The 23,056-nt window shown below is 40.2% G+C and overlaps 1 protein-coding gene across 2 annotated transcripts; it reads left to right on the forward strand.

The window, feature by feature from the left end:
• Positions 1–1,052: 1,052 nt before the first annotated feature.
• On the forward strand, positions 1,053–22,500 carry mia3 (MIA SH3 domain ER export factor 3). 2 transcript variants are annotated; one of them, XM_040018225.1, is made up of 28 exons: positions 1,053–1,250; positions 2,879–3,012; positions 3,095–3,181; positions 3,269–6,131; positions 7,784–8,092; positions 8,802–8,932; positions 13,966–14,097; positions 14,315–14,336; positions 14,426–14,514; positions 14,606–14,683; positions 14,801–14,911; positions 15,000–15,071; positions 15,174–15,278; positions 15,374–15,496; positions 15,611–15,698; positions 15,812–15,876; positions 15,980–16,070; positions 16,235–16,373; positions 16,564–16,726; positions 16,836–16,871; positions 16,979–17,046; positions 17,381–17,466; positions 17,730–17,843; positions 18,361–18,420; positions 18,507–18,553; positions 18,667–18,735; positions 19,171–19,549; positions 21,274–22,500. In XM_040018225.1, the coding sequence occupies exons 1-28, from the start codon at positions 1,130–1,132 to the stop codon at positions 21,531–21,533; spliced, it is 6,042 nt and encodes a 2,013-aa protein (XP_039874159.1). In that variant the 5' UTR covers positions 1,053–1,129; the 3' UTR covers positions 21,534–22,500. The 2 variants fall into 2 exon arrangements, with proteins under 2 accessions (XP_039874159.1, XP_039874160.1); XM_040018226.1 differs by lacking the exon at positions 18,667–18,735.
• The last annotated feature ends 556 nt before the right edge of the window (positions 22,501–23,056 follow it).

The raw sequence follows: 23,056 nt of genomic DNA on the forward strand, positions 1-23,056 counted from the left end.
ATTATACGGGGTCTAAATTTTTCTTTTACCTCTTTTCAGAATAGTTACTTAGTAGAAAACAATTATCAGGATCTTGTGTAGTGCCACTTTTCCTCAGCAAAGAGGCTCAGTGGTTAGTGCTACTAAAAACCTGGCAGGGCTCTTTTGTGTGGTGTTTACATCTTCTCCCTGTCATTGCACAGGTTTGCTGTTAATCTCATTAATTTCCATCATCGGTTAAATAAATGCTCATAATAAAAATATAATAAGATGCCATTTTTATGAGGGCAGAGGGATTCACATGAGCCTGAAAATCATGCCCAGTGTTCTCTCCACTCTATTTATTTATTTCTTTTCAAATAATAGATTTCCAATGGGCGACACCGCCTTTGTTTTTTACCCTCTCTGTGCCAGCCTATTTAAAAGATCTTGGAAACATCCCTGCCAAAGGCAAACAATGGAATCTATTAAGATAGTAAGATGAGGACAAGTTATCAAGACACCAATATGAAGGAGCAATCCACAGCAGATATATTTGTATATTAACAAAAAAAACCCAAAAACAACAACAACAAAAAAAACAACTACTACAGAGATATTCAGCATACACAAAGCAGTGATGTACATGATTTTCCCAGCCGGCAATAAAGTGTAAAGCACAACTGCAATGCAGGATCATCCTCATTAATCACAGCACAGATACTGCTCCTAAGCGCACATATGCAAAGTTAACTGAGGCACATCAGTTAACTTTTTATGACGGTCATTTCGTGCTAAACGATAAATCAAAAGCATTTATGCATTAGTTATTCATATACCATTTTTGGTTGTCTTTCAACAAGTATGCATGATAAGGAAACCCTTTTTTTAAATTCGGAGGAAAATATGCACATGCACTAGACTAAATGATAAGCCTCATTTATGACTGCATCTGCTTCATTTTTTCTTTTCTTTTTTTTTTTTTTTTGGTGTTGTTTTTTCCCCCACCACGGCCACATGAAGCAGACACATCCAATCATGCATCCTGTGAAAAGCGATCCTGAGCCTACACCCAGCCGGATCTGCTGTGCTGACGTGTCGGCTCCTGCTGCCCAGTGCTCATGCTCCAGCAGCAGCAGCGGAGTCAATCCAGTCAACAGAAACTGCCAGCATGGCAGCAAAACACGTTTACCGACAGGGCTTTTTATTACTTTTATTTAACTTTATGTCAGCCGCAGCCCTGGAGAGAAGGTTCTCCGACATTAAGAGATGCGCCGATAAGGAGTGCAGCAGTAAGTCCGCTGGCTTTCCAACTATTATCTCAAGGGGGCTTCTCTGATGCGTCTTCGCACCATCCCGATACTACAGCCATAAACTGCCGTTATCTCTTGACCTGTTGCCGGTCGATATTTGCGACCTTGATCTCCTCTTGCAATTGTTGTGATGCTGTTTACCTGTGTGATGCCCAGTGAAAACAGGACAAGCAAACATTAACATTAATCATTTGGCTGGGTAGGATTACTGGTTTCGATGCAGCCCATGTTGGCTGGGTGCCTGTCAGCTTCGGCCTGCCTCGCTCCCGGATAGTGGAAGCTAAGGTTAGCAGCTAATTAGCCACCGGCCGGCTCGCTCTGCTAATGTTCGGGGTAAAGGTGATAGGTGAAGTTAAAGCCACGGTGTTTATAGTGTTCATCCACATTTGCCTCACTCTCATGTGGATTTGTGGGATTGGGCTGCTTTGCCACAAATCAATATGCTTCTGTAACGCTTCTAGCTAGCAAAGTTTACATTTTTACCCTGCCTCCTGACTCTTAACCTCTACATTCAGTGCAAGACTTAATAAAGGACACGCAGCAGTTTTACTTACAATACAGAATATTCATTTAGCAATTGTTAACCACAACCGCAAAGTCATCTATAGGTGATAAGAACGTATTTTTTATTGTTGACTTATCATCAGGGCTAGCTAATTTTGACTCATAAAACAGTAAATATCACACACTGTAACTCATAAAACACAAGTCAGAGCTGAAACTCAGCCACTCAGAAAGAAGTCTGAGTGAAATACAAAATTTAAGACAGTGGTTAGTAGCTAATACTTGAATCATAGTTAAAGCTTCACCTTTTCTGCTTTTTGTGCATCAGTTTTGGACTTATTTTTCTAATGCACGTGTTGTTAAAGTGGCAACATACATTTCTGTTATTTAGCTTTACATCAGTTAAGTATGTTGTAATTAAAATGTAATTGTCCAGTGAGATGTGTGGAATAAATACCTAACAACATAACAGGAGAAAACTGCCGACAGATAAGTACAAGAATTACTGACCCTGTATGCTATCATCCCTCTTGTTGACTGATATGCACATTCAGCTGTAAGTATTAGTTATTGTTTATGTTAAGATGTCTTTGTTTCTCTGACACAACAGGCTGTAGGAAATGACAACAAACCAAAATGACTGGTTTCAGCTAAGGGTCGAATGCTTAGTATAAACATCAGCTTTAGCCCGGTGTTTTACATCTGGTGCATCCAAGAACCCATCCATCCAGTTTCTTCTGCATATCCAATTCAGGGTCATATTTGGGGTGCAGTCCATTCCAGATGGTCTATCGGAGGCCTGACGAACCATTCACACTTATGGCCAATATAGAATCACCAAGTGGTTTACATGTTGGCTTGTCAAGCAAAAGATTGCTGGTTCAATTCTAGCCTGCGACGCAAATAAACCTGGGGGTTTCTGTCATCAGGAAGTAGTTTCTAGAAAACTCACCGGACAATATGAAAGCACCACACAGCGGCCTTAGCCTGCAGTGGATTCAAACTCAGCTTCTTGGTGTGAGGTGACTTGAACTAAGCCCAAAACAAATAAAATCTTTGAATAAGTCATTCTTACCCTTTGTTTTTTGTTTTGTTTTTTTCAGTGCTGCTGTGTCGGGGGAAAGCTGTGAATGATTTCTCAGGACCTGATTGTCGGTTCTTGTCTTTCAAGAAATCTGAAACCATCTATGTATATTACAAGCTGTCCGGAAGAAGGCCTGACATATGGGCCGGAAGTGTAAGTATACTATAGCACATATTTATTGAGCTCTGGATTTAATTTGTGTAGTTAAAATCCTGAACATGTTCTCTCGCAATAGGTTGGAAGCCACTTTGGCTATTTCCCAAAAGACCTTCTGGCAGTTAACCACATTTATACTGATAACGAATATGAAGTTCCAGCTGAGGTATGGAAATATATAAGAAGATAATCCACGTGTGACTACCACAGATAGTAAGATGTAATTTTTAATTTTTTTTTAATCTCTTCTCAGGAAACAGATTTTGTCTGTTTTGACACTGGATTTGACAAGTTTGATAATTATGATGTAGATTTGCTCCTTGGCTTGTCAGCAGAGGAGAATGATAGCGAAAACAACAAAACATCTTACCAAGTCCAAGCAGCAGAAGCAATAGAAACAGGAGAAGAAGTAGCTCAGAGTGAAAAACAAACTGAGCATCATGATAACTTGGAGGAGCTTCATAAAGCCCCTGATGATCAAAGTGCCTCTTCAGCCGTTCTTGATCAGCCAGCTGAACCACTTTTACAAAACACAATGGAGTCCAATGCAGAAGTTGCACGTGATGCTACAGAAGCTGAAGAGGTTAAAGAAAAACATGTACCAGAGTCTGTCCCTGAAAACTTGTCAGAAAAGAGTGAAACCAAAGATACACCCGCAAAATCGGAAGTGGAGTCTGTGCCCAAAGATGATTTTGTTTCAGAAAGCGAACCAGTCTCGTCTTCTGAAGGAGTTCAAATCCCTGAGTTGAAAACGACCATTGGTTCAACTTTTGATGCCATCGTCACCGATGAAGAAATCACCGAGAAAATTACCCCTTATGAAGAAGAGGAGGAGAGTGTAGACGTGGAAAACCATCCAGAAAGTGGCACTAATGTTAAAGAAGAAACTCCACTGTTCTCTTTTTCAGAAGACTCCATCAACACTCAACCATCTGTGGAAATCCCCAAGTTAAAAACGACCCTTGGGACAACTTTCGATGCTGTGATCACAGATGAAGACACCACCAAGAAAGTTACCCCGTATACAGAGGAGGACAGTGAAGATGTGGAAGATCATCCCGAAAATAATAGTGATACTAAAGAGGAAACTCCACTGCTGTGTTTTTCAGAAGAATCCGTCAACACTCCAGCATCTGACTCTATTAAAAAGCCTGAAACTCCACCAGCGACACCTGAGGATAAACCAAAGACAGCAGAGGAGAAGAACGTGTGGACATCACTCGGAGATGCTGTGTTTTCAGCTGTCACTGGAGTAGACATAACCACACAAGAAGTGAATTCAGAAGAAGAGGAAGATGATGATGAGCGAGTGCCAATCCCTAAGTTAAAAACTACCCTTGGGACAACTTTTGATGCTGTTGTAACAGATGAAGAAAGCACCAAGAAAGTTACACCAAATCCAGAAGACGACAGTGAGGATGTGGAAGATCAGCCCGAAAATAATAGTGATACTAAAGAGGAAACTCCACTGCTGTCTTTTTCAGGAGAATCCTCTAACACTCCAACACCGGAGTCTCCTAAAAATCCTGAAAGTCTGCCATTGACACCTGAGGATAGACCAAAGACAGCAGAGGAGAAGAATATGTGGACATCACTCGGAGACGCTGTGTTTTCAGCTGTCACTGGAGTAGACATGACAGCAAAAAAAGTGAATGAAGAGGAAGATGAGGACGAGGAAGACGAGGAGGAAGAGGATGTAAAAACCCATGATGAATCACTCTTGGTAAAATCCCCAGAGGACCCAGAGAACATGGAGCCAGTTCTTCAAGATTCTTTGAATTCTACATCTGATAATTCTGATGTGAATGAAAGCACCAGTGACTCAGAGAAAGTTTTGTCTGATAAGAATGAAAATGATGTAGAAGTCACTGGACGTAAGGAAGCTCAGGATGAAACCAAAAAATCAGCAGAGGATCAAATAGAGCATCTAACAGAGGGGATGAGAATATCCACGGAGCCACTGCCACAAGATAATAATTTAGACAACCATGAGGCTGAAGTAACACATATAAAAACCACACATGAAGCCACTGAAGACAAAGACGAGCAGGAGGTGCCCAAGGATTCAGAGATTGCTGAAGACAAAGACGAGCAGGAGGTGCCCAAGGATTCAGAGATCACTGAAGACAAAGACGAGCAGGAGGTGCCCAAGGATTCAGAGATCACTGAAGACAAAGACGAGCAGGAGGTGCCCAAGGATTCAGAGATCACTGAAGACAAAGATGAGCAGGAGGTGCACAAAGATCCAGATGTCACTGAGGATAAGGCAGCAATACCAGACAGTATTACTGCTGCAGAGCAGGAATTAGACAGTGCAGTGGATGAAAAAGAAAACATGACCGAAAGTGAAAAACACCTCGACTTGTCCACTAATGAGAGGTCCAGTGACTCAGACCTCAGAGATGATGATAACGTAGTAAATGACAGCCTGCCTAATCAGATACCTGATGATTCAATGACAGATTTAGGAAGTAATAACAGTCAAGCAGAATTACCTGTTGATGAGCCAGAGATTCAGGATGCACTACATACAAGGGAGATGATGGAAGAAGATGAGACTCCAGATGCGGAGGAGGGGAACAATGAAGAGAGAGAAGAATTACTTGAAGATGAAAACGCGCTTTTGTTCTCGCAGTCAGAGAAAACCTTGTCTGAAACAAGTCCACCTACCGTGTCACCTCCAGAGCCAGAATACAGCGAAAGCGTAATGAGACTGACTCTGCTGTGGGATCACTTCACAGAGGAGAAGATGGAGCAGGTCCAAAAGCTTCTGGGTCTAAAAAATCTCTTCAAACTGGAGGCCATGTTCATGGATCTGGACATAGAGTTTCAGGCTACCCGTCAGTCACAGACGGGTACTACAGAGGATGTTGAAAATGCGCTTGAAGGCATCTTGGAAGCCTCTGAGAACACTATCTTGGACGAGATTGAGAAGATGCTTGATAGCCGGGACACTAAACACGACTATGATCACCATACGGACACAAGTAATTTGGACGAAGAAACAGAAATACTGGACGACTTTCAGGAGCTGGCTTTCAGCCTGCGGCAAAAATATTCAACAGCCAGTGACAGCACGCCTTTAGCACTAGAACTGTCATCAGACACTGAGAAAGGTGGGTTTGATCTGTATTATTTGAAGTATCTTGAGTACATAAAGGCTTACACGTCTCTGTGGTTGCTTATTCTGCTTTAAACACTGACAGTTGTGCTATTAAATATGTTCATTGCATCAGTTTATAATCAAAGTGAATGCAGAATTTGATACTGTGACGAAGCAGATATCCAGCATCTTGTTTCCAGATAAATAGATAGTGTCGTCATCACTCTAAAAGGGAGTTCAGTTCACACCCAACAGTAATGGAGCCGTTGAGATAGGATTTCCTGCTTTTCTTACCATCCTAACAACAATTAATTGTGGTCACAAAGGGAAAGAAAAACATGTTTTCTTCTCATTCTCTTTGACATCAGAAACTTCCCCCTAGGTTTTTTTAGTGTAGTCAGCTAGTCAAATCAACTTTTTTGAGGTGAAATTTTAGATATGTTGACTATCAGTGAACACAGTGATATAAGACTCTGACCTAAATTAAAAGGAAATGTTCATAATTTCATTACAGAAAATTAAAGAAATTACTTTTTAAAAGGTAAAAAAATAGCAAAAAGGCCCAAGAGTTTAGTGAACTTACCTCAAATTGCTTATTTTATTCAAACTCCAATCCAGAAAAAACACTCTTAAAGCTATTTTACAACAATAACAGAGGAGAAACTATTCCAAACTTTATCTTTTCTCTCACTTTGTTTGCTGTTTTGTTTTTCTGAACCAATGGTTTCATTTTTGGGCAGCACGGTGGCACGGTGGTTTGTACTGTTGCCGCACAGCAAGAAGGTCTGAGTTCAATTCCCCCATCAGGCAGGGGTCTTTCTGTGTAGAGTTTGCATGTTCTCCCCGTGTTTGCGTGGGTTCCCTCCGGGTACTCCGGCTTCCTCCCACCGTCCAAAGGCATGCAGCTTGTGGGGATAGGTTAATTGGATAATCCAAATTGCCATTAGGTGTAAATGTGAATGTGAGTGCGAATGGTTGTCTATGTCTATGTGTTAGCCCTGCGACAGACTGGCGACCTGTCCAGGGTGTACCCCGCCTCTTGCCCTATGACAGCTGGGATAGGCTCCAGCGCCCCCCGCGACCCTGAAAAGGATAAGCAGATGGATGGATGGATGGTTTCATTTTCACTCAATATACCAATTTAGGTATAGCTTAAGCATTAAGCAGATGGTCACCGTAGTGGATTTTCTGGGGTTATCCCTATCTATTTGTTGATGTACTTCTATTTGAGGAGGTCTGAAAACACATTAGTCTAAGTCAATCTTTTAGGAGACTGATAACGTGACTGTCCAGTGATGGCGCTGGGTATTTTGGCTCTTCAGTGGGCCACAAGGACAGCTCAGCTGCATGCTGATAGTGAAGAGACATAATGTGTTTCTTTATCTTGAGAGTTGACATAGGAAAGGGTTTATGAAAATCCATAAGAGATTAGAATTTCAGAATAACTCTAACCCTTTCTTGTAATGTTAAAAATAACTATATTTCATATTACTAATGCATTTCACTTGAATAATTCTTTTTTCACAAAGCCAAAATGGATTTTCATGATAATGAATTTGTCTTTGCTCTGCAGATGTCATGCAATCTAGAGGCTAGTTCTAGATTTAAAATGTTTAATCTTAAAGTTAAGCATTATTGGGGTTTTCCCCTATGTTTCCATCTCAGATGAACAGGAATTGAATGTTAAAGAAGATGTGCCACACATTGCTGAGGAAGAATTGGACAAAATACCAAAGGCCGAGAGCGATGACAACCTGACAATAACGGATCCTGAAGAAAAGCCAGCTGAGGTTGAAGAGGAACAGCTGGTTAGACCGGACGTTAGCGTGGAGGAAGATGGTGGACACTTTAATAAAAACAAAGACAATCCGCTGAGCTTCAGCACATCTGATGAGATGCAAAAGGTGCCTCAAGCCACCCTGGAAAATGCCTTCGACATGGGCCTTGGTGTTGAGGTTGAACACTCACCCTCAGGTTGGTAATGTCTTTAGAGCAATGGTGTAATGGAATTAAATTGCAGGTTTCCACCAACAGTTATAATATGTAAGATTACATAGAGGCTGTGTGGTGTAAATAGTAATACAGGTTCCCCATTGAAATTGTGCCTTGAACCTTAGTGTGCCATGGTCACAAAAAAGGAGCAGAAATGTTTGATTCCTAATAAAATGGGGCGATCATGGCTCAAAGAGTTGGCAGTTCGTCTTGTAACCGGAAGGTTGCCGGTCTCGTCGTTGTGTCCTTGGGCAAGACACTTCACCTGCCGCCTACTGGTGCTCGCTTCTGTCAGTCTGCCCCAGGGCAGCTGTGGCTACGACTGTAGCTTGCCTCCACCAGTGTGTGAGAGTGAATGAATAGTGGAATTGTAAAGCGCTTTGAGGGTCTCGAAAAGCGCTATATAAATGCAATCCATTATTAAAATATCATTGCTTTTGTGAAATATTTAGAACATGTAAACGCATTCTGAGAATTTTGGACTTTGGCTACAATAAAATAGGATAATCTTGAGGTCAGAAAATCAGTCACATTAAGCTTCCTCTGGTTTTATCATATTAAAGTTACACTATATTAGTTGCATATGGTTTTGCCTTTATGTTGATACTTAACTATATTCTGTAATAGAAGAGCTTTACATAATCCAGCAATAACAAACAGACTTACTAACTGTTAAATTCTGTTTGATAAGGGTCTATGGACTCCATGGAACCAGTGTCCGAAGTGCACGAAGAAGAAGTGGGGTTATTCTCAACAGGGCTTGTTTACATGGGCTGCATCCTTGCAGTGATCACGAATAAAACTGCAGAGTGGACCACTGTGGTGAGTGTACCACCATTGCATACACCACATCCTGTATACATTAGATTCACCACTAATCTAATTCACTAATCTAATTTGTGAAATATTTCAGCAACATCCAAATTAATCTAAATCTGTAATCAGTCTCGATGATCTGACAATAAAAACGTCAAAATAATGTCAGATTTTTCTGATCTTTCTCTGTCATGTGCAGGGAAGAAGCACAAACATGCAGATTTTTAAGGAACAAGTTAAACTAGGAAATTAGTTCTCTATCATCTCCTCTGTCTGCGTATGCTGAATATCTGTTGCTGGTTTGAGTGCCGCACAGAAAAATGAATAAACAAATGTTCCCTTGATGGCTTCTTTAAAGAAAGTAGGAAAGAAAAAACTTATTATATACTTTTTAACACTATCCCAGGACATCCTAACATCACTCATAGTTCATAGGGACATACTACATACTATACTTGAGTATGCTGCTATTGACTCTTTTTGGCGTGGTTTATTAGATTGGATGATTGAAGTCTGAAGAAACAATTTACTCATTTAACATACAGAGGCCTCGTTATCACGCGGAAGAACAACAGCCACGACAGCTTGGCACCTCCAGCAAAACCCAAAACATTTGAACCACGCTTCAGAACAGATTTTCAAAACATCTCGGCTTCGGAGGCTTGACACAGTGTCGAAACGTCTGTTTCGAGCTTCCCATCCCTACCAAAATTTTCTATTTTATTTGAACTTAGAGTGGCTTAGAAATATTACTCGTAAATGAGCAGTACACAGTCCAGCAAAGTACTGGCCTCTCTGATATCGTTCCGCACCATATTTTATGTTGCTAGGGTAACCAGATCCGGGCAAACTAAATGTGATGAAAGGGGTTTGTTTGCGAAGACTCTGTGGGACGTGTTGCCAGTGCTGAGAGGGATTTTGATCTAAATTAAAACATGAATACACACAATACTGTGCAGGTTACAGGTTTGGCATTGATCAGGTCAATCACAAATAAACTTTGATTTACTGTAATTTAGTTAAACTCAATTACTATAGAATAGACATAAAGAGAAATTGAATTTTTTTATGGTTCTATGTGGCAGTCTTTGTGCAGTCTTGCATTTCCTGTTTGCATCACTGTAACTGTTAAAATTTCCACCTCTTATCTCTGTGGTAATAATTTGGGGATTTTAGTAGGGAGGCATTCAAAGAGCGAATGGATCATAAGATCACTGTTTCAAGACTGGGAGGAGACACAAAGCTATCCTCAGGGGTCACAAGCTAGTGGGAAGGGCATCCGGTGTAGTATCTGTAACAAATCAACATGTGGTTCCCTCCTGTGTGGCAACGTCTTGGGAAATAAGGGAACAGCTGAAAGCATGAAAGTACTTTCAGCAAGGAAGCATTCATAGTTCAGCTCATCAATTTTTAAACCAAAATGTTTCTTGTGAGACTAGTGTCATCAGGAGTGTGAGACTGTACAGCATTTTTATATCGAGACAGTGTCCCGCATTTTAAATGACTCTAATTTACAAAAATGGACTTGTGTCAGAACAAAACAACTCAAAGAGAACTTGGATGCATCCCTGCTAAAACCCAAAGATGATTAGCAGACAGAAAAGCTGAAAAGACAGCAACTGCAATGACAGCTGTTGGAAGCATGTACAGAAAACTGTTCCATAGGACCAATTATGAACTTTTTTCCATTTATGCTCATCACTAATAAAAAAAACCCCGGAGCCTCAGCTGGAGATGACAGAGTTAAAGATGCTCAGATTTTATTGGAAGTGACCAAGATGCTCAGCAGGATATCAGAGGGTTGGTGTGATAGAGTAGAATTCAAGGAATAGGGTGAAATGGAGGCAGATGATCCACTGTTTTGTTTATAAGTTTGTTTTATAAGAATCACTGGCGAGGACTTTTGTAGAGCCAGCCAAAATGTAGGGCATTGTCGCAATATTTGGGGCAGACGTCACAGACTGTTGTCTTGCTGCTCTGAAAATAGGAGGGGATGGATCGATCTAAATATTGATTATATAGATACCGGCGTTGGTACTGGTATCTGATCAATACTTTTGTGATAGGATTGATCCTTTAGTTTATCTCCTCTGAGTATGTCGCTTCAGTTACATCAAACAGTAAGCATGTCTGTTCAAGCATCCCCACAGCCCTGTCCACACTTCGCTCATCTTCCTTCTTCCAGTTCTGCCGTAATTGGTTCTCATGTCACTCAATTTAACACTTACTTCAGTGTTAAATTTTACTGAAACTGAAAAAATATATCCTGAACATGAAAATATTTAAGTAATTTAAGTATAGTATAAGAACCCTTTTTGGTTCACTATCAAGTCATTTTTATTTATTAAGCACATTTAAAATAACAGGGGTTGACAGAAAGTGGTTGCCAGGAGGGCACATTTAAATTCCAGCGCTTCAAAAAAAAAGACAAAAAGTGGGAAAAACAGTCAAAGGTGCACTTGTGATTTGTTAACCAATTAATGCAAAACTCACAATTATTTGTCATAAAAACGTATTCAGATTCACCTCATAAATCATTACATGGGGCTCTTAAAAGTACTGAGGCAGGCAAAGCTGGGTCTGTATATACTTTATATAATAGTATACTTTATACTGTATACAGTATAAAGTACTGTATACATTATACAGTATAACATTATACTGTATAATGTTGAATAGATACCAAAAAATGCAATGTTGCATTCCACTATACCACATTTTTCCGCATGAATAAACTCTTTTCCCCACATATAGTTTTTGGGGAGCTGGAGACTTGCATGACTATAGAGACTTTTGTTCAGCCAGCCAAAATGTGGGACAGAGGATTAAAATCGTGTGGGTACACTTCTGGTCGCCCTACATAGACGTCGGTCTTACTGCTCTGAAAGTGTGGCGCATTATGTGAGAACTCAAATTTCCAGTTTTCGCTGAACGCCCCCTCCGGCCCTCCCCCTGCCTTGTTGACTGTCGCGGTACAGGCTGAAGTTCAACACAGCCGGTGCTGAGCTGGCTGCTGGGGCTAATGGCCTTATTGTGGCATGTACAGGCAGATAATGTGTTGTTGAGTTAGTGTAGCCTTTTTTGGTCGCTACAGTCGTTATCCATAATCAGAATCACCAACTCTGCTAACGACCGTAGCTTCACGATAACGGCTGTGAATGGGATTTGACGGGTGATCTTTAATTACCGTTAGCAAGTCGTTGTTACCAACTCCTATCTCCACTATTTTACGTTGTCCATTTGTCTAACGACCGCTTATTTGTCTTTCATACGCGGGAGACATTAACGCTCCTGAATACCGAGCGTTTGCTTAACGATACAGTTACTTTGTGGATAGCTAACGTGCTAGGCAGCTAGCTGATACCTGTCAAACTAGCATCTGGCTAGTTCCGTTCTTGTTTTTAAACACGAGAATGGAGAGGGAGACATTATCCCTGCCTGTCATGGAACCGGAGAACACATATGTAGTTCTTGTGAAGGAACTGCAACATGTAAGTATTCATTACAGTATTTTAAAAAAATGCCAGACTGACACCTATATGAATATTATTATTTACGCTGTCACGGCCTGTGGGGTTAACCATGACGTGTTAATTAGCAGGTGGCTGATGGATAATGACTTGGACGGTCCCTTGTCCTAAATCTACTCACCAAACTTGCCTTTAGCATTAGCAGCAGTCGACCGGGTCTTGTACATTTGATTTCACCGTCCTGTGCCCTTTTCATTGCTATCTAACTTTTCTTACAGCCCAGCCTTTGTTGAATTTGTATTGAACATTTAGAACTGAAAAGCAGTAAATTGAAGAGAGGCTTTTAATATTTGCCATTAGTATTAAGGCAGCTGTAATCCCTGTATTTTATTAGAGCCACGGAGTGAGAGCATGTATGTGTTTGCTACTGTTGTCTCATGGGGAGTTCAAAGGTTTCTTTGTGATTGGACTAATATGCTCAGGTTTGGTATGACTGGGCATAAATGAAGGTAGTTTAACTATAAAGTGAAACCCACCTAGCTTGTGAAAGAGAAAAGCTTGTAGTATGAATTGCTCCCTAATCAAGTAATGTATGAAATGCTACATCACTTCAAAATGTATGTATAGAACAATGTAGAAAAACACGTTATTTTTATGTTAATAAATAACCAACAGAATTATTTTGGTGACTAAACTGAGAGTGTAGACTAATCTTTTTGTGTTTTTATATCGATCCTGTGTCCTTTATCACATACACTCAGCTGCCACTTTATTAGATAAATACTTGGGGGCTTGGCAATGTTTTCCAGTTTTCTGTTGTCCAATCCTGCGGAGCTCATGTCAGTCATATCATTAGTTTTCTGTTCTAGCTTACAAGAGTGGCACTTCTGCTGCTGCAGTAGCCTTTCAGCCTTAAGATTCGTTGTGGGACAGAGATGCTCTTCTTGCTAATCTTGGTTGTAATGAGTGCTTATTTGAGTTACAGATGACTCTTTACTGAAGTGTCATAGTTTGGTAAATGTATGCACAGTGTCTTAGTCTAACGGTAGATTTAATTTGATGTTTAATCAGAGCTTCTGCAGTGTTTTTATTGTATATTGTCTAGTTTGTTTTTCCATTGGGCTTTTTTGTTTATTTATTTTACAGCCAGATTTATGGTCATAATTATTTTGACACATTTTGAAACATGGTAACTCTCTTGTCTCTTTTTAATTAAGTGTCTTTGAGCTAAATTAAAAAAAAAAAAACATTTTTGTAAACCAAAGTATTCATGCCATAGCCTGAACTTAAACTTTTACTGAGAGGAAAAAGTGATGTTGTGATAGGCAAAATGAGAATATGAAAGGAAAAGTGCAATCAAGTTATAAGACAAAATAAGAGCATCACTATGAAAATAATTTTCAATCAATTTCTTTTTCAATCTTCTTTTCACCACTGTTGAAAGCTGTGTTTGTAACTAGAAATCGATATAATTGAATTGCATAGTGCTAGTTTAACCATCTGTTTCCAGTTTAATTTTGTTCTCCAGAGTTAAAGCTGTGGTTGTGGGTTTTTTTTTTGTCTCTTCAGATGATTTCATTGCTGCCAGAAGAGTGGAAGCCAGGAGAAACTTTGTTTGGCTGTCCTTGGCAAGCTGTTGTCATCACTGCTTTGGTTGGAGTATTGACCTTCACCCTCTTCTTCTGGAGGACTGTGCTGGCAGTAAGTGTTGTGATATTGCTGCTCTGTTTATTTGGCGCCAGTAAAATGCCAATATTATTTGTATGAGCTTTGATTTAATAAGGCTTTGTATCCCCCTGGGTTATACTCCCGTTGGATTGAGTTATACACAGTATAAAATCTTCCATATTTAGGTCATTGTTGGATGATATTATACACTGTAAGATTTAAAATAGATTTTTTAATTTTATTTTTAAAGATAAAGAAGAAAGAGTACCTCGGTAAGTTTTCAGTTATAATTTTTGCACAACATGACAAAATGCATATGTGTACGGCCTCATTGATTGTGTGCTTTGTGTTATGGGAAAAGTGGATGAAAAAAGACTCAGAGAGCAAATCCAGGTGCACAAAAAGGAAAAGGATGAAGCTCTTGCCAAAATGGCTGAACTCCAGAAACAGGTGAGCCCCAGAAAGAGAAATGTTGTTGAGTTTCTCCTGGACAAAAACAAACAAAACACATCTGATTCATGTTTTCTTCTTTTTGTAAAAGACTGAACAACTGAAAGAAAATCAAAAACAGTCAAAGGAAACTGTTAGTTGTACAGTGAAAAAGATGCAAGAGCTAGAGGTAAGCAGTAAGACTCTTTCTCATGTATTTAGTCTTACGTAACTGGGTTGAATCTTTGACACTCAGTTATTTGTTGAAGGGTTGTTGTTAATTTTTTTTTTTTGTTACTGTTTGCAGAGTAAAGTCTTACAGGCTGAAACATTGAATAAACAGATGGCAGAGGAAAAGGATAAATACGGACAGCTACTGGAGGAAGAGCGGGCAAACACTCTCCAAAATGAAACAAGAGTAAGTGTTTCATTTGCTTTCTGCTCGTTGTTCTTTTCGCTGATTCATGCTGCAATTATTTATTTATTTATTTATTTATTTTTAACAGATTGAGAAATTAGAGAAGTTAAACGAGAAGCTACAAGCTAACAGGAAAAAGATTCAGGAAGCGCTCTCTAAGGTACAAATCCTTTTGGGATTTTTTTTTTTTTGCAAACTCTGTAGTGTTACTGTGACCTTTTAGCTTTAATTTATCTTATAAACTGTTTTCTTTCATCCATAGACTACTGTTCTCCTGGATGAAGCCAAGATTCGGGAAGATGCCCGAAACGTTCAACAAAAATGTCTTGAGAAAGAGTTTGCTGCGTTAAAGGACGAGAACAAAACAGTAAGACAGATATGGATATTTCTCTTTTATATTGTCATTAATCTGAATATCTAATCAGATTTAATTTATGCTTTTTACCCTGTCTCTTCTAACAGCTGAAGGTCAACATTAAAAGCTGGGAGGAAAAACACACAGAGCTTAATGAGAAGATTAAAGTCTATCAGAAGTCCCAGAAAGAACTGGAGGACTCTGTGGTGCTCAAAGATCACAATGTGGAGGTCATTTTTTTTCACTAACTACTGTCATAACTCTTCCTGATTTTTGTTATTATTTATTTATTTATTTATTTATTTATTAAATTGTCTCATTCTTGCACAATATGTCCACTTCAGGTGCTGTCTGAACTTCTGTCTGACCTGGAAGCTTGTGATTTACAAAAAGGTGACACCAAAGTTTTGGCCAATGGTGAAGTAGCACCTGGTAAGTTTGTAGTTTATCAGAATATTAAGGGATATCATAAATGTGTGGATGAAATATGGCGAGTAGTTTCATTAACCGCTGTTTAATAATATAGTGTTTTGTTATTCTTTTAGTGTCTCTTACAGACAAGAAGACGGCCGTAAAGAACAGAATCAAACAGATGATGGATGTTTCTAGGGTGGGATATCAACAGATGTTGTAAAGCTTATTATATTTTAGTTTATAGAGGATTGTTCGGTTTCTAAATGTTATTGCATTTTCTTGTTTTTTTTTCCCTACAGGTTCAGACCACTCTTGCTGTAGTTGAAGAAGAGCGGGATCGCTTCATGACAAAACTACTGAATGAAGAGAAGTCCAGGAAGGCAATGGAAGGTACATTGTGAATTTGTTTAACGTCCTCGGGATTCCCATACACTTGTTTGCCATACACCTAGGGGTCATTTTTGACCCGAGGACAACACAAGGGTTAAGAAGTTGTGTAATTCAGTTGGGTATCTGCATCCTACTAAACTCCTTTTTGTTTTATTTTAAAACAGAGCAACACCAGGAGCTTGAACATGCAATCTCAACCCTGAAAAGTGAGAAGAGCCACATTGAAAACCAGTTCAAGATCCTCCAGCAGAAAAACGAAATCATGGTCGAAATGTATCAGCAGAAGGAAAATGCCCTGCAGCAGTAAGTGAAGTCTTCAGCAGATTCGAAATTGTTACTTCCTGTCGTGAATGTCTGAAAGTCTTCTGTATTTTTGTAATTGTAAATTTTACTTGCTGTCTTTACACCATGAATGATGATGATGAGTAAGTGAAACCTCTCATCAGTCGTGATTTGTAGGACTGGGAGTTACTGTGTTTCTCTGCGCACACAGGAAATTAACGAAGGAGGAGCTGGAGCGGCGCAGCAAAGAGAATCTGCTGTCGGAGGTTGGAGGGAAAGCTGTTGAAGCTGAGGAGCAGGTTAAAATTTTAAGGCAGCGCATTAATGAGATGGAGGACCAGATGAAGAAGACTGAGGAAGTCTACAAAGAGCAGGTAGACTGTGTGTTTGTTTGTTTTTTATCTTAACGTTTTCAGATTAGCCAACAAAATAAAAACATTACTCCAATCTGAATCTTGGCTGAATGGGATTTTCTTTCTTTAGATCAAAGAGCAGGAGAACAAAACTCACTCAAACTGGGTATGTTTCCACACCGTTTATTTACAGATGCGATAAATAATTTATTCAGTCTGCGTAAGATTAATATTGAGCTAAAGCATTACTCTGCTTCTTTGTGCTGCCTGCAGGTGAACGCTCGTAATGCAGAGCGAGCTCTAAACCAAGAGAAGCTCGAATCATCGAAGCTTCGTGAAAAGTGAGTTTTGGCAGTTGTTAAAGCTTCCTTGTTGTTTTGGAGTATCAGAAATTTTGTTTGTTACTCATAATGAGGCTGTTTCTATACAGGAAGTTGCGAAAGCCTGAAAATGTTTAGTCGTTACCTCACATCATAGCTGTTCCTATTACTGCTTAATGTGACTTCAGGCTGAATAGATTGGAGGCTATTGATTGTTTGTTTGTTGTTAGACAAACTGTGAAATTATTTAATGACGTCACCACTGGCTCTGTTACATTTTCATCAGATAATTAAAATTGCCGTTAGTCACAGCCCAGTTTAACTGCATCTGAGCTGTTTTTCTTCCTATTCACAGATTGGCTGTACTCACCTCTCAGCTCAATGAGCGCCGCGCTCCTCTCTTCAGACCAAACTCTGGTCAGCCTGCAGGCCCTCGCCAAGGTAAGCAGGCACATCTCACCCTCTATTTTATTTCCATCAGCTCAGCTGTCATCCTGAAGAACCACTGAAGATGATACTGTTTTCTGTTGCGGGGCAGTGGGGCTCCAGTTTTGCCTCATATGTGTTCTGATTGTGTATTTGTCCTGTTCATGTGCTTGATTTTTCTTGGAGACCCTGAAGTGACCCTCTTTATTGCATGACTTGTGTTGTTTTGTCAGCTGCAGTTCCTTTCTTTTGGTAAATTGACGGTTCAATTGTAACAGGTGACTCATACGGGCCCTCTCCTGTGAGTGGGGGTGCACCATCCCCACCTATAATGATTGAGGGTCCCAGGCGTCCTCCTTCTGCCCCAGTTGCACGGAGAATTGACCCGTTTGGTGAGTCCAAGTGGATTGCTTCCCCCACTTCCTTTTTACCCAAGTGGAACATCACTCTCCGTTACAACCTCATCTCTCTCCTCTTTCCCTCCTGACTTTATTTTTCTTTTCAGCTCTCTCACCTCAAGTTTTCCTTTTATATTTTTTCCTAGTGTGTATTGCATCCTGATTCCTTCGGGTACCAGCTCTTATTTTCCCCCTCCCTCCCCTTCCAGTTGGATCATTTGCTTGTTTCTGTTGAAATGTGCTTTTGCTTTTGTTTCATTAAAAACAAGATTAGATTGTGGAAGAAGATTTGCTGAATTTGTATGTGTGAATAAGTTTATTCTTAGAAATCAAAGATGATTTCATTTAAATGCAAGGGTTTGGGTTTTTTTTGTACCTCTGATTTATTTTTTTTCCTAGGGTGTACAGTCTCTTTGTTTCCTCCTACTCTGTGTGTTGCGGCTGTGTTTTCCCTGCGAAGGGGCTCCATGGAGTTTTGGTTATTCATAGGTTTGTGTTTTTCTACCCTCAGGTCCTCGCCCTCCATCAGATCCCCATGGTCGTTACCCTGAAAAACACATCTCTGGGATGGGTATGTCCTCTGCAGTTTGTGCATTTCGAAGGTTTTGTGTTTATTTTGAACCTGTTATTAATGCAGTGCTGTTTCCCCTCTTTCAGACATGATGGGCCCACGTAGCTCATCTCCAGCCAACTTGGATGCATCTGTAAGTTTCTTTTTAATCATATCAAACCCATTTTTATGTGATGCCATCTCTCCTTTCATGTGTAGACTTAGAGCTCCTGCTGCATTTCCACTGTTTGTCCTAATCTGAAACAGACGCAAGCAGTAGATCCACAGATAAAAACAGAGACTAAGGCTGAGATCACCACAGAGAATCCAGAGGCAGTGAGTACAGATGCTGTCAGTCCAGGTGTTGGTGTGAAGGTGTTTGGAAGCACTCCACATCCTCTTCCCTTAAGCTGGATTTGGATTTGGAAGGGGATCAAAGGCTCTTCTTTTTCTCTGGGGCTGACTAAACATTTTTTTAGGCTTAGTGTGTTTTTCATCTCACTGCACTGAAAGAAAAAGCAACTCAAAAATGTGTCTTGGAAATACTGGGGTTATGAAAAATTGCAGAGTTATGTGTGTCATATATCAAGATGCTATGAAAGTGGCTTGTTTTTAATCCAAATAACCATGGTGTGTGGTTAGTGGTCATGTGATTAAACCCTGGCTAAATGCACTGTGTGGTTTCTGGATCACTTCACTGCATGACAAAGTGTTAGCCTATACTCTAATGAAAGTTGTCACTTCAAATTGTCATGTTTGTTTGTTTTCCAGGGTCCAGGATCCTTCATAGCATCACCAATCAGGGACTCACCTGGACCCATGGTCCACGGACCTCCACCTGGTCCTGCACCCTATGATCCAATGCTCCCTCCTGGCCGTCTGCCACCACCCATAGCTTACAGACCACCGCGACCTGGCCCATATCACCTCCCACCTGGCCCTCCTCCTCTTCAAGGTCCTCCCCTACCAGCTAATGGACACCCAGGTATGCCCCTGCCTGGACCAATGGGAGGAGAGTTTGGACCCCCCAATGGACTTGCAATTCCCCCCAGGCAAGGCCCTGGCCCAGGCATTGATCCCCGGGGTCCGCTCCCACCGCAATTCCGTCCCCCTCCACCTCATCACTTTGGACCGATGCCTCCTCCACATGGTATGTTCAACTTTTTGTTATATTTATAACACTATATTTTTAGGTCCATATAAACCTGATGTGGACCTCTTTATATGCCAGACTTTCTCATTTTAGTTTTAGCCAAAATGGGAAAAGTTCATTAAAATGTTATAGTTGTACTGAGTAGGGCTGTAACTAATGTTTATTTATGTAGTCGACTAAGCTGCCAATTTTTCTTTGATTAGTCAACAATTATTTCCATAACTCTTATCTCCACTTCCTGTGTGCAAACCTCAGGCTCTAGGCTCACCATGTTGTCTTGTCCCTCAACAAATTAAAATGACCCAGGAAGCATGAATTTGAAAATAATCAAATATATTTTCAACATTACTCAACAGGACCGTCAGAATAAAAATGAAATAAGTAAAAAAAAAAATAACGCGCAAATAGGAAACTAAAAATGGCTTTTGTCCATAAGGTCAAATAAAGATTAAATCAAAAAGATTTTTCTAGTCCAAAATAACACATTTCAAGATGTTTCAGTTCATGAATTCATGATTGCAGTGGACATATCTTTGAGATGATGTCCCCAGCTGTTGAAAACCACGCTAAAGATGCTCTCTGTCATGACTTCAGCCATTTGAGAGGTGCATGAGCCTCTTTACAGGACAAATTCATCTATACGACTTTGCTTAATACTAGTAAAATAGAATTGGAAAACTGTCATTTCTAGTAAAACACAAACTCTGGGACATACTTAGATCAGTTGAACTGCCAACAGACAGTCTGTTGTCATCATCTTCAGTATTCTTCGGATTCAGATTCCAATTCATCATGCAGAAGAAGAGCAGCAAGCTATTAGACATGATTCACAGTGGAGTTGAGTGAGGCCAGATAGATTGAAGTAGAGGCAGTGTTATGGTAAAGCCCGGAAATGGACTCCATTTGTAGCCGCTTGCAATGCTTAAAATTTGATGAAGAGCAGCCATTCATAAACAAAGCGGATAATAGCATGATGGTAAATGAGCAGAAAGTAGTGCAGTGTACCACATGATGAGAGGAGTTACGGCTTTAACAACAAATATATATATATATATTTTTTAATGTTTATACATGACATTTTCTCACATTTGCCACCATTACTTTCTAGTCATACAAGCCAATCTTACTTGGACTTAAAAAATATATAATAAACTGATCAGGGAAGCCTTTCATATAGTTCGCCTTACCAACTCTTCGGTTTTAACTAGTTTAAGGTGGCATTCTGGCTTTCTAATAGCTCAGCTTTTGGCAGATTTAGATTCTGTTTGTAGCAGCTGGGGGGTTCCTTTGACTTACGAGATGAATATACACAATGCTTATCTCTTATTAAATAATGCCAACTTTATGCTTCCCTTCTAAAAATGGCAAATAACATAATCTGCTGCTGTGGTTTTCATCCTGGCTGACTAACATGAAACAGGAAGGGCCGGGGCGAGCTGGTCAGCAGTAGCTGAACTTTCAGAATAGGAGGGAGGGGACTGTCCACAAGTAAATGAAATGCAGATGCTAATGTGGTGCTGATTTAAAAATGAAAAGAAAAAAAATTGAGTTGCAGAATATATTCTGGTCCCTGTTCATCTACTTGGGCTACTAAAGTCTGTGTAAGAAGACCCTGAGGCAGAAGAAGGCAAAGGCTTCTTTATTTCCTGAAAGAAGTACAGACCTGGTCTTTGGTCTTTTTGTCTGTGTGACCATCATTTCCCTGCGATTTTCCTGTTTAGGTGTCCGTGGGCCCATGGGACCTCGTCCACCCTTCCCTCCTGACATGCGCTTCCCATTACCACGTGACCACCCTGGCCAACCTGTGGACCTGCCTCTAGGTCCCCCGCCTCATCCAGCACATCCTGGTGATGCTTATGGCCCGCCTGCACCCGATGCCCTCCAGAACTCTGTAGCCGCTCACAGCGTCCCCAGACAAGACCTGCACATGAAGCAGGAGGCCCCTCAGGACTCAGCCAGGCCAGAAATGGTCAAGCCTTAAATATGCCACCAGCTATGGCAGAGGACTCAAACACCCCCGTTAACTAAACCTGTCACAATAACAACCCAGATCCAGTACAAACAAAGATCATGATTATTTTCATAGTCCAGATGCAAATGTTCTTACAGCGAGGCCCGCAGATTAAAGAATGATCAGTTATGTCTGAAATGTGAGCTGAAAGGGTTGCCACTTTTCTAAACAGCCTGTGCAATAACACTTCATTTTATGCCAGATTTTCATTTGTGTTGATCTTTAAGAAAATTATATAGCTATGATTTTTAAAGGGGCAGATTTTTTTTTTAAAATGTCATTTCCTGTGGAAATTGTTTTTTAAAATGGAGAAACAGGAGGGAGGTTTAGCTTCTAGCATTTCAGGAATACCATTATTTTTCCCAAAGCTCTTGCTTTACGTACAAATTTCAAAGCAAATGTGTAATTTGACGGCCAGATGTATAACTTATTTTACTATGTTGGTAGAACTTTTATTAATAAAGAATATAAAAGCTGTGTGTGGTATGTTAATACTGAGGATGTTTTTATAGGGTGTGCGATGAAGAATATATGTGAAGAAATAAGGCGTACATCTGTGCTGTTATACAAACACGTTGGTCCAAAAGCTGCTGTTTTGTATTTACTGTCTACTGCTCAGTGATTGTGCTGTTGGTGGGACAAGGACAAAAAAGCTGCTCGGTTAATCTGATTTGCTGAGCTGGGAAGTCGTTCCACCAACATGTTAATGTGCTTTTAAGTCAGAATGTGAAAACATACAGAGACAATGTGTTTGCATTTTTATTGCTCAGAGTGATGATGACAGTTTTTGTTATTTAATTACCTGGGGTTTCTTTTTCTGGTTTACAGCTAAAATGTAACTTTTGTAGCTAATCCAGGTCCCTCTATGTGGAGGGAAAGTGTTACAACAGAATGCCATAATTCAAATTAAAAATGAGGGGAAAAAAATTATTTGAAATACGTGAATTTGCTCCATTAATCAAAAACGTCTCTTAGTTAACCAAATATTTACTTTGACCCGTCGTGTGTCTGAGTATGACGTCAGTAAGTTGGCCACCTGTGCAACAAAAGTTTCTCAGACTTCCCAAGACGTTTTTTATGCTCGAGTGGGAGTTCATGTGAGTTTTCAGTCTTTTTCCGCTTACTCCACTACCAAAAGAATGTGTAAGGAGTAAATACACACACTGCTTCTCACTGTCCTAGAAGACTCTCATTCATGCTTCATCTCGGATTCAGCGCTGGCTTTGGGCCACTTCTGCCTTTGTGCTCTGAGGATTGTACGCTATGTGATAGAAACTAGGGTGTCTTGTGGGCTGGATCTGGCACTCGGTGGTAGATTTCTCCAAGTAGCCCCTCCTAAAGCCATTGATGTCAGTGGTAGTAACATTGTGGTGTTGGCTTTTTGGTGGAAATTCTTGGATATGGTGTTACTGACCACCACCTTACAAACCACATTTACCCGAATATTCAGGAAGCTGGAATACCCAGAGATAACCTGCACAGAAAGTACCCTG

This window comes from Simochromis diagramma, unplaced genomic scaffold, assembly GCF_900408965.1.
Source record: "Simochromis diagramma unplaced genomic scaffold, fSimDia1.1 OVJJ01000802.1, whole genome shotgun sequence".
NCBI classification, from domain to species: Eukaryota; Metazoa; Chordata; class Actinopteri; order Cichliformes; family Cichlidae; genus Simochromis; species Simochromis diagramma.

Coding starts and splice junctions, on each gene's coding strand:
- mia3 (XM_040018225.1), top strand. CDS start 1,130: ATGGCAGCAAAACACGTTTACCGACAGGGCTTTTTATTACTTTTATTT. Junction 16,872..16,978: donor ACAAAACTCACTCAAACTGG/GTATGTTTCCAC, acceptor TGCTGCCTGCAG/GTGAACGCTCGTAATGCAGA. Junction 19,550..21,273: donor ACCGATGCCTCCTCCACATG/GTATGTTCAACT, acceptor TTTCCTGTTTAG/GTGTCCGTGGGCCCATGGGA.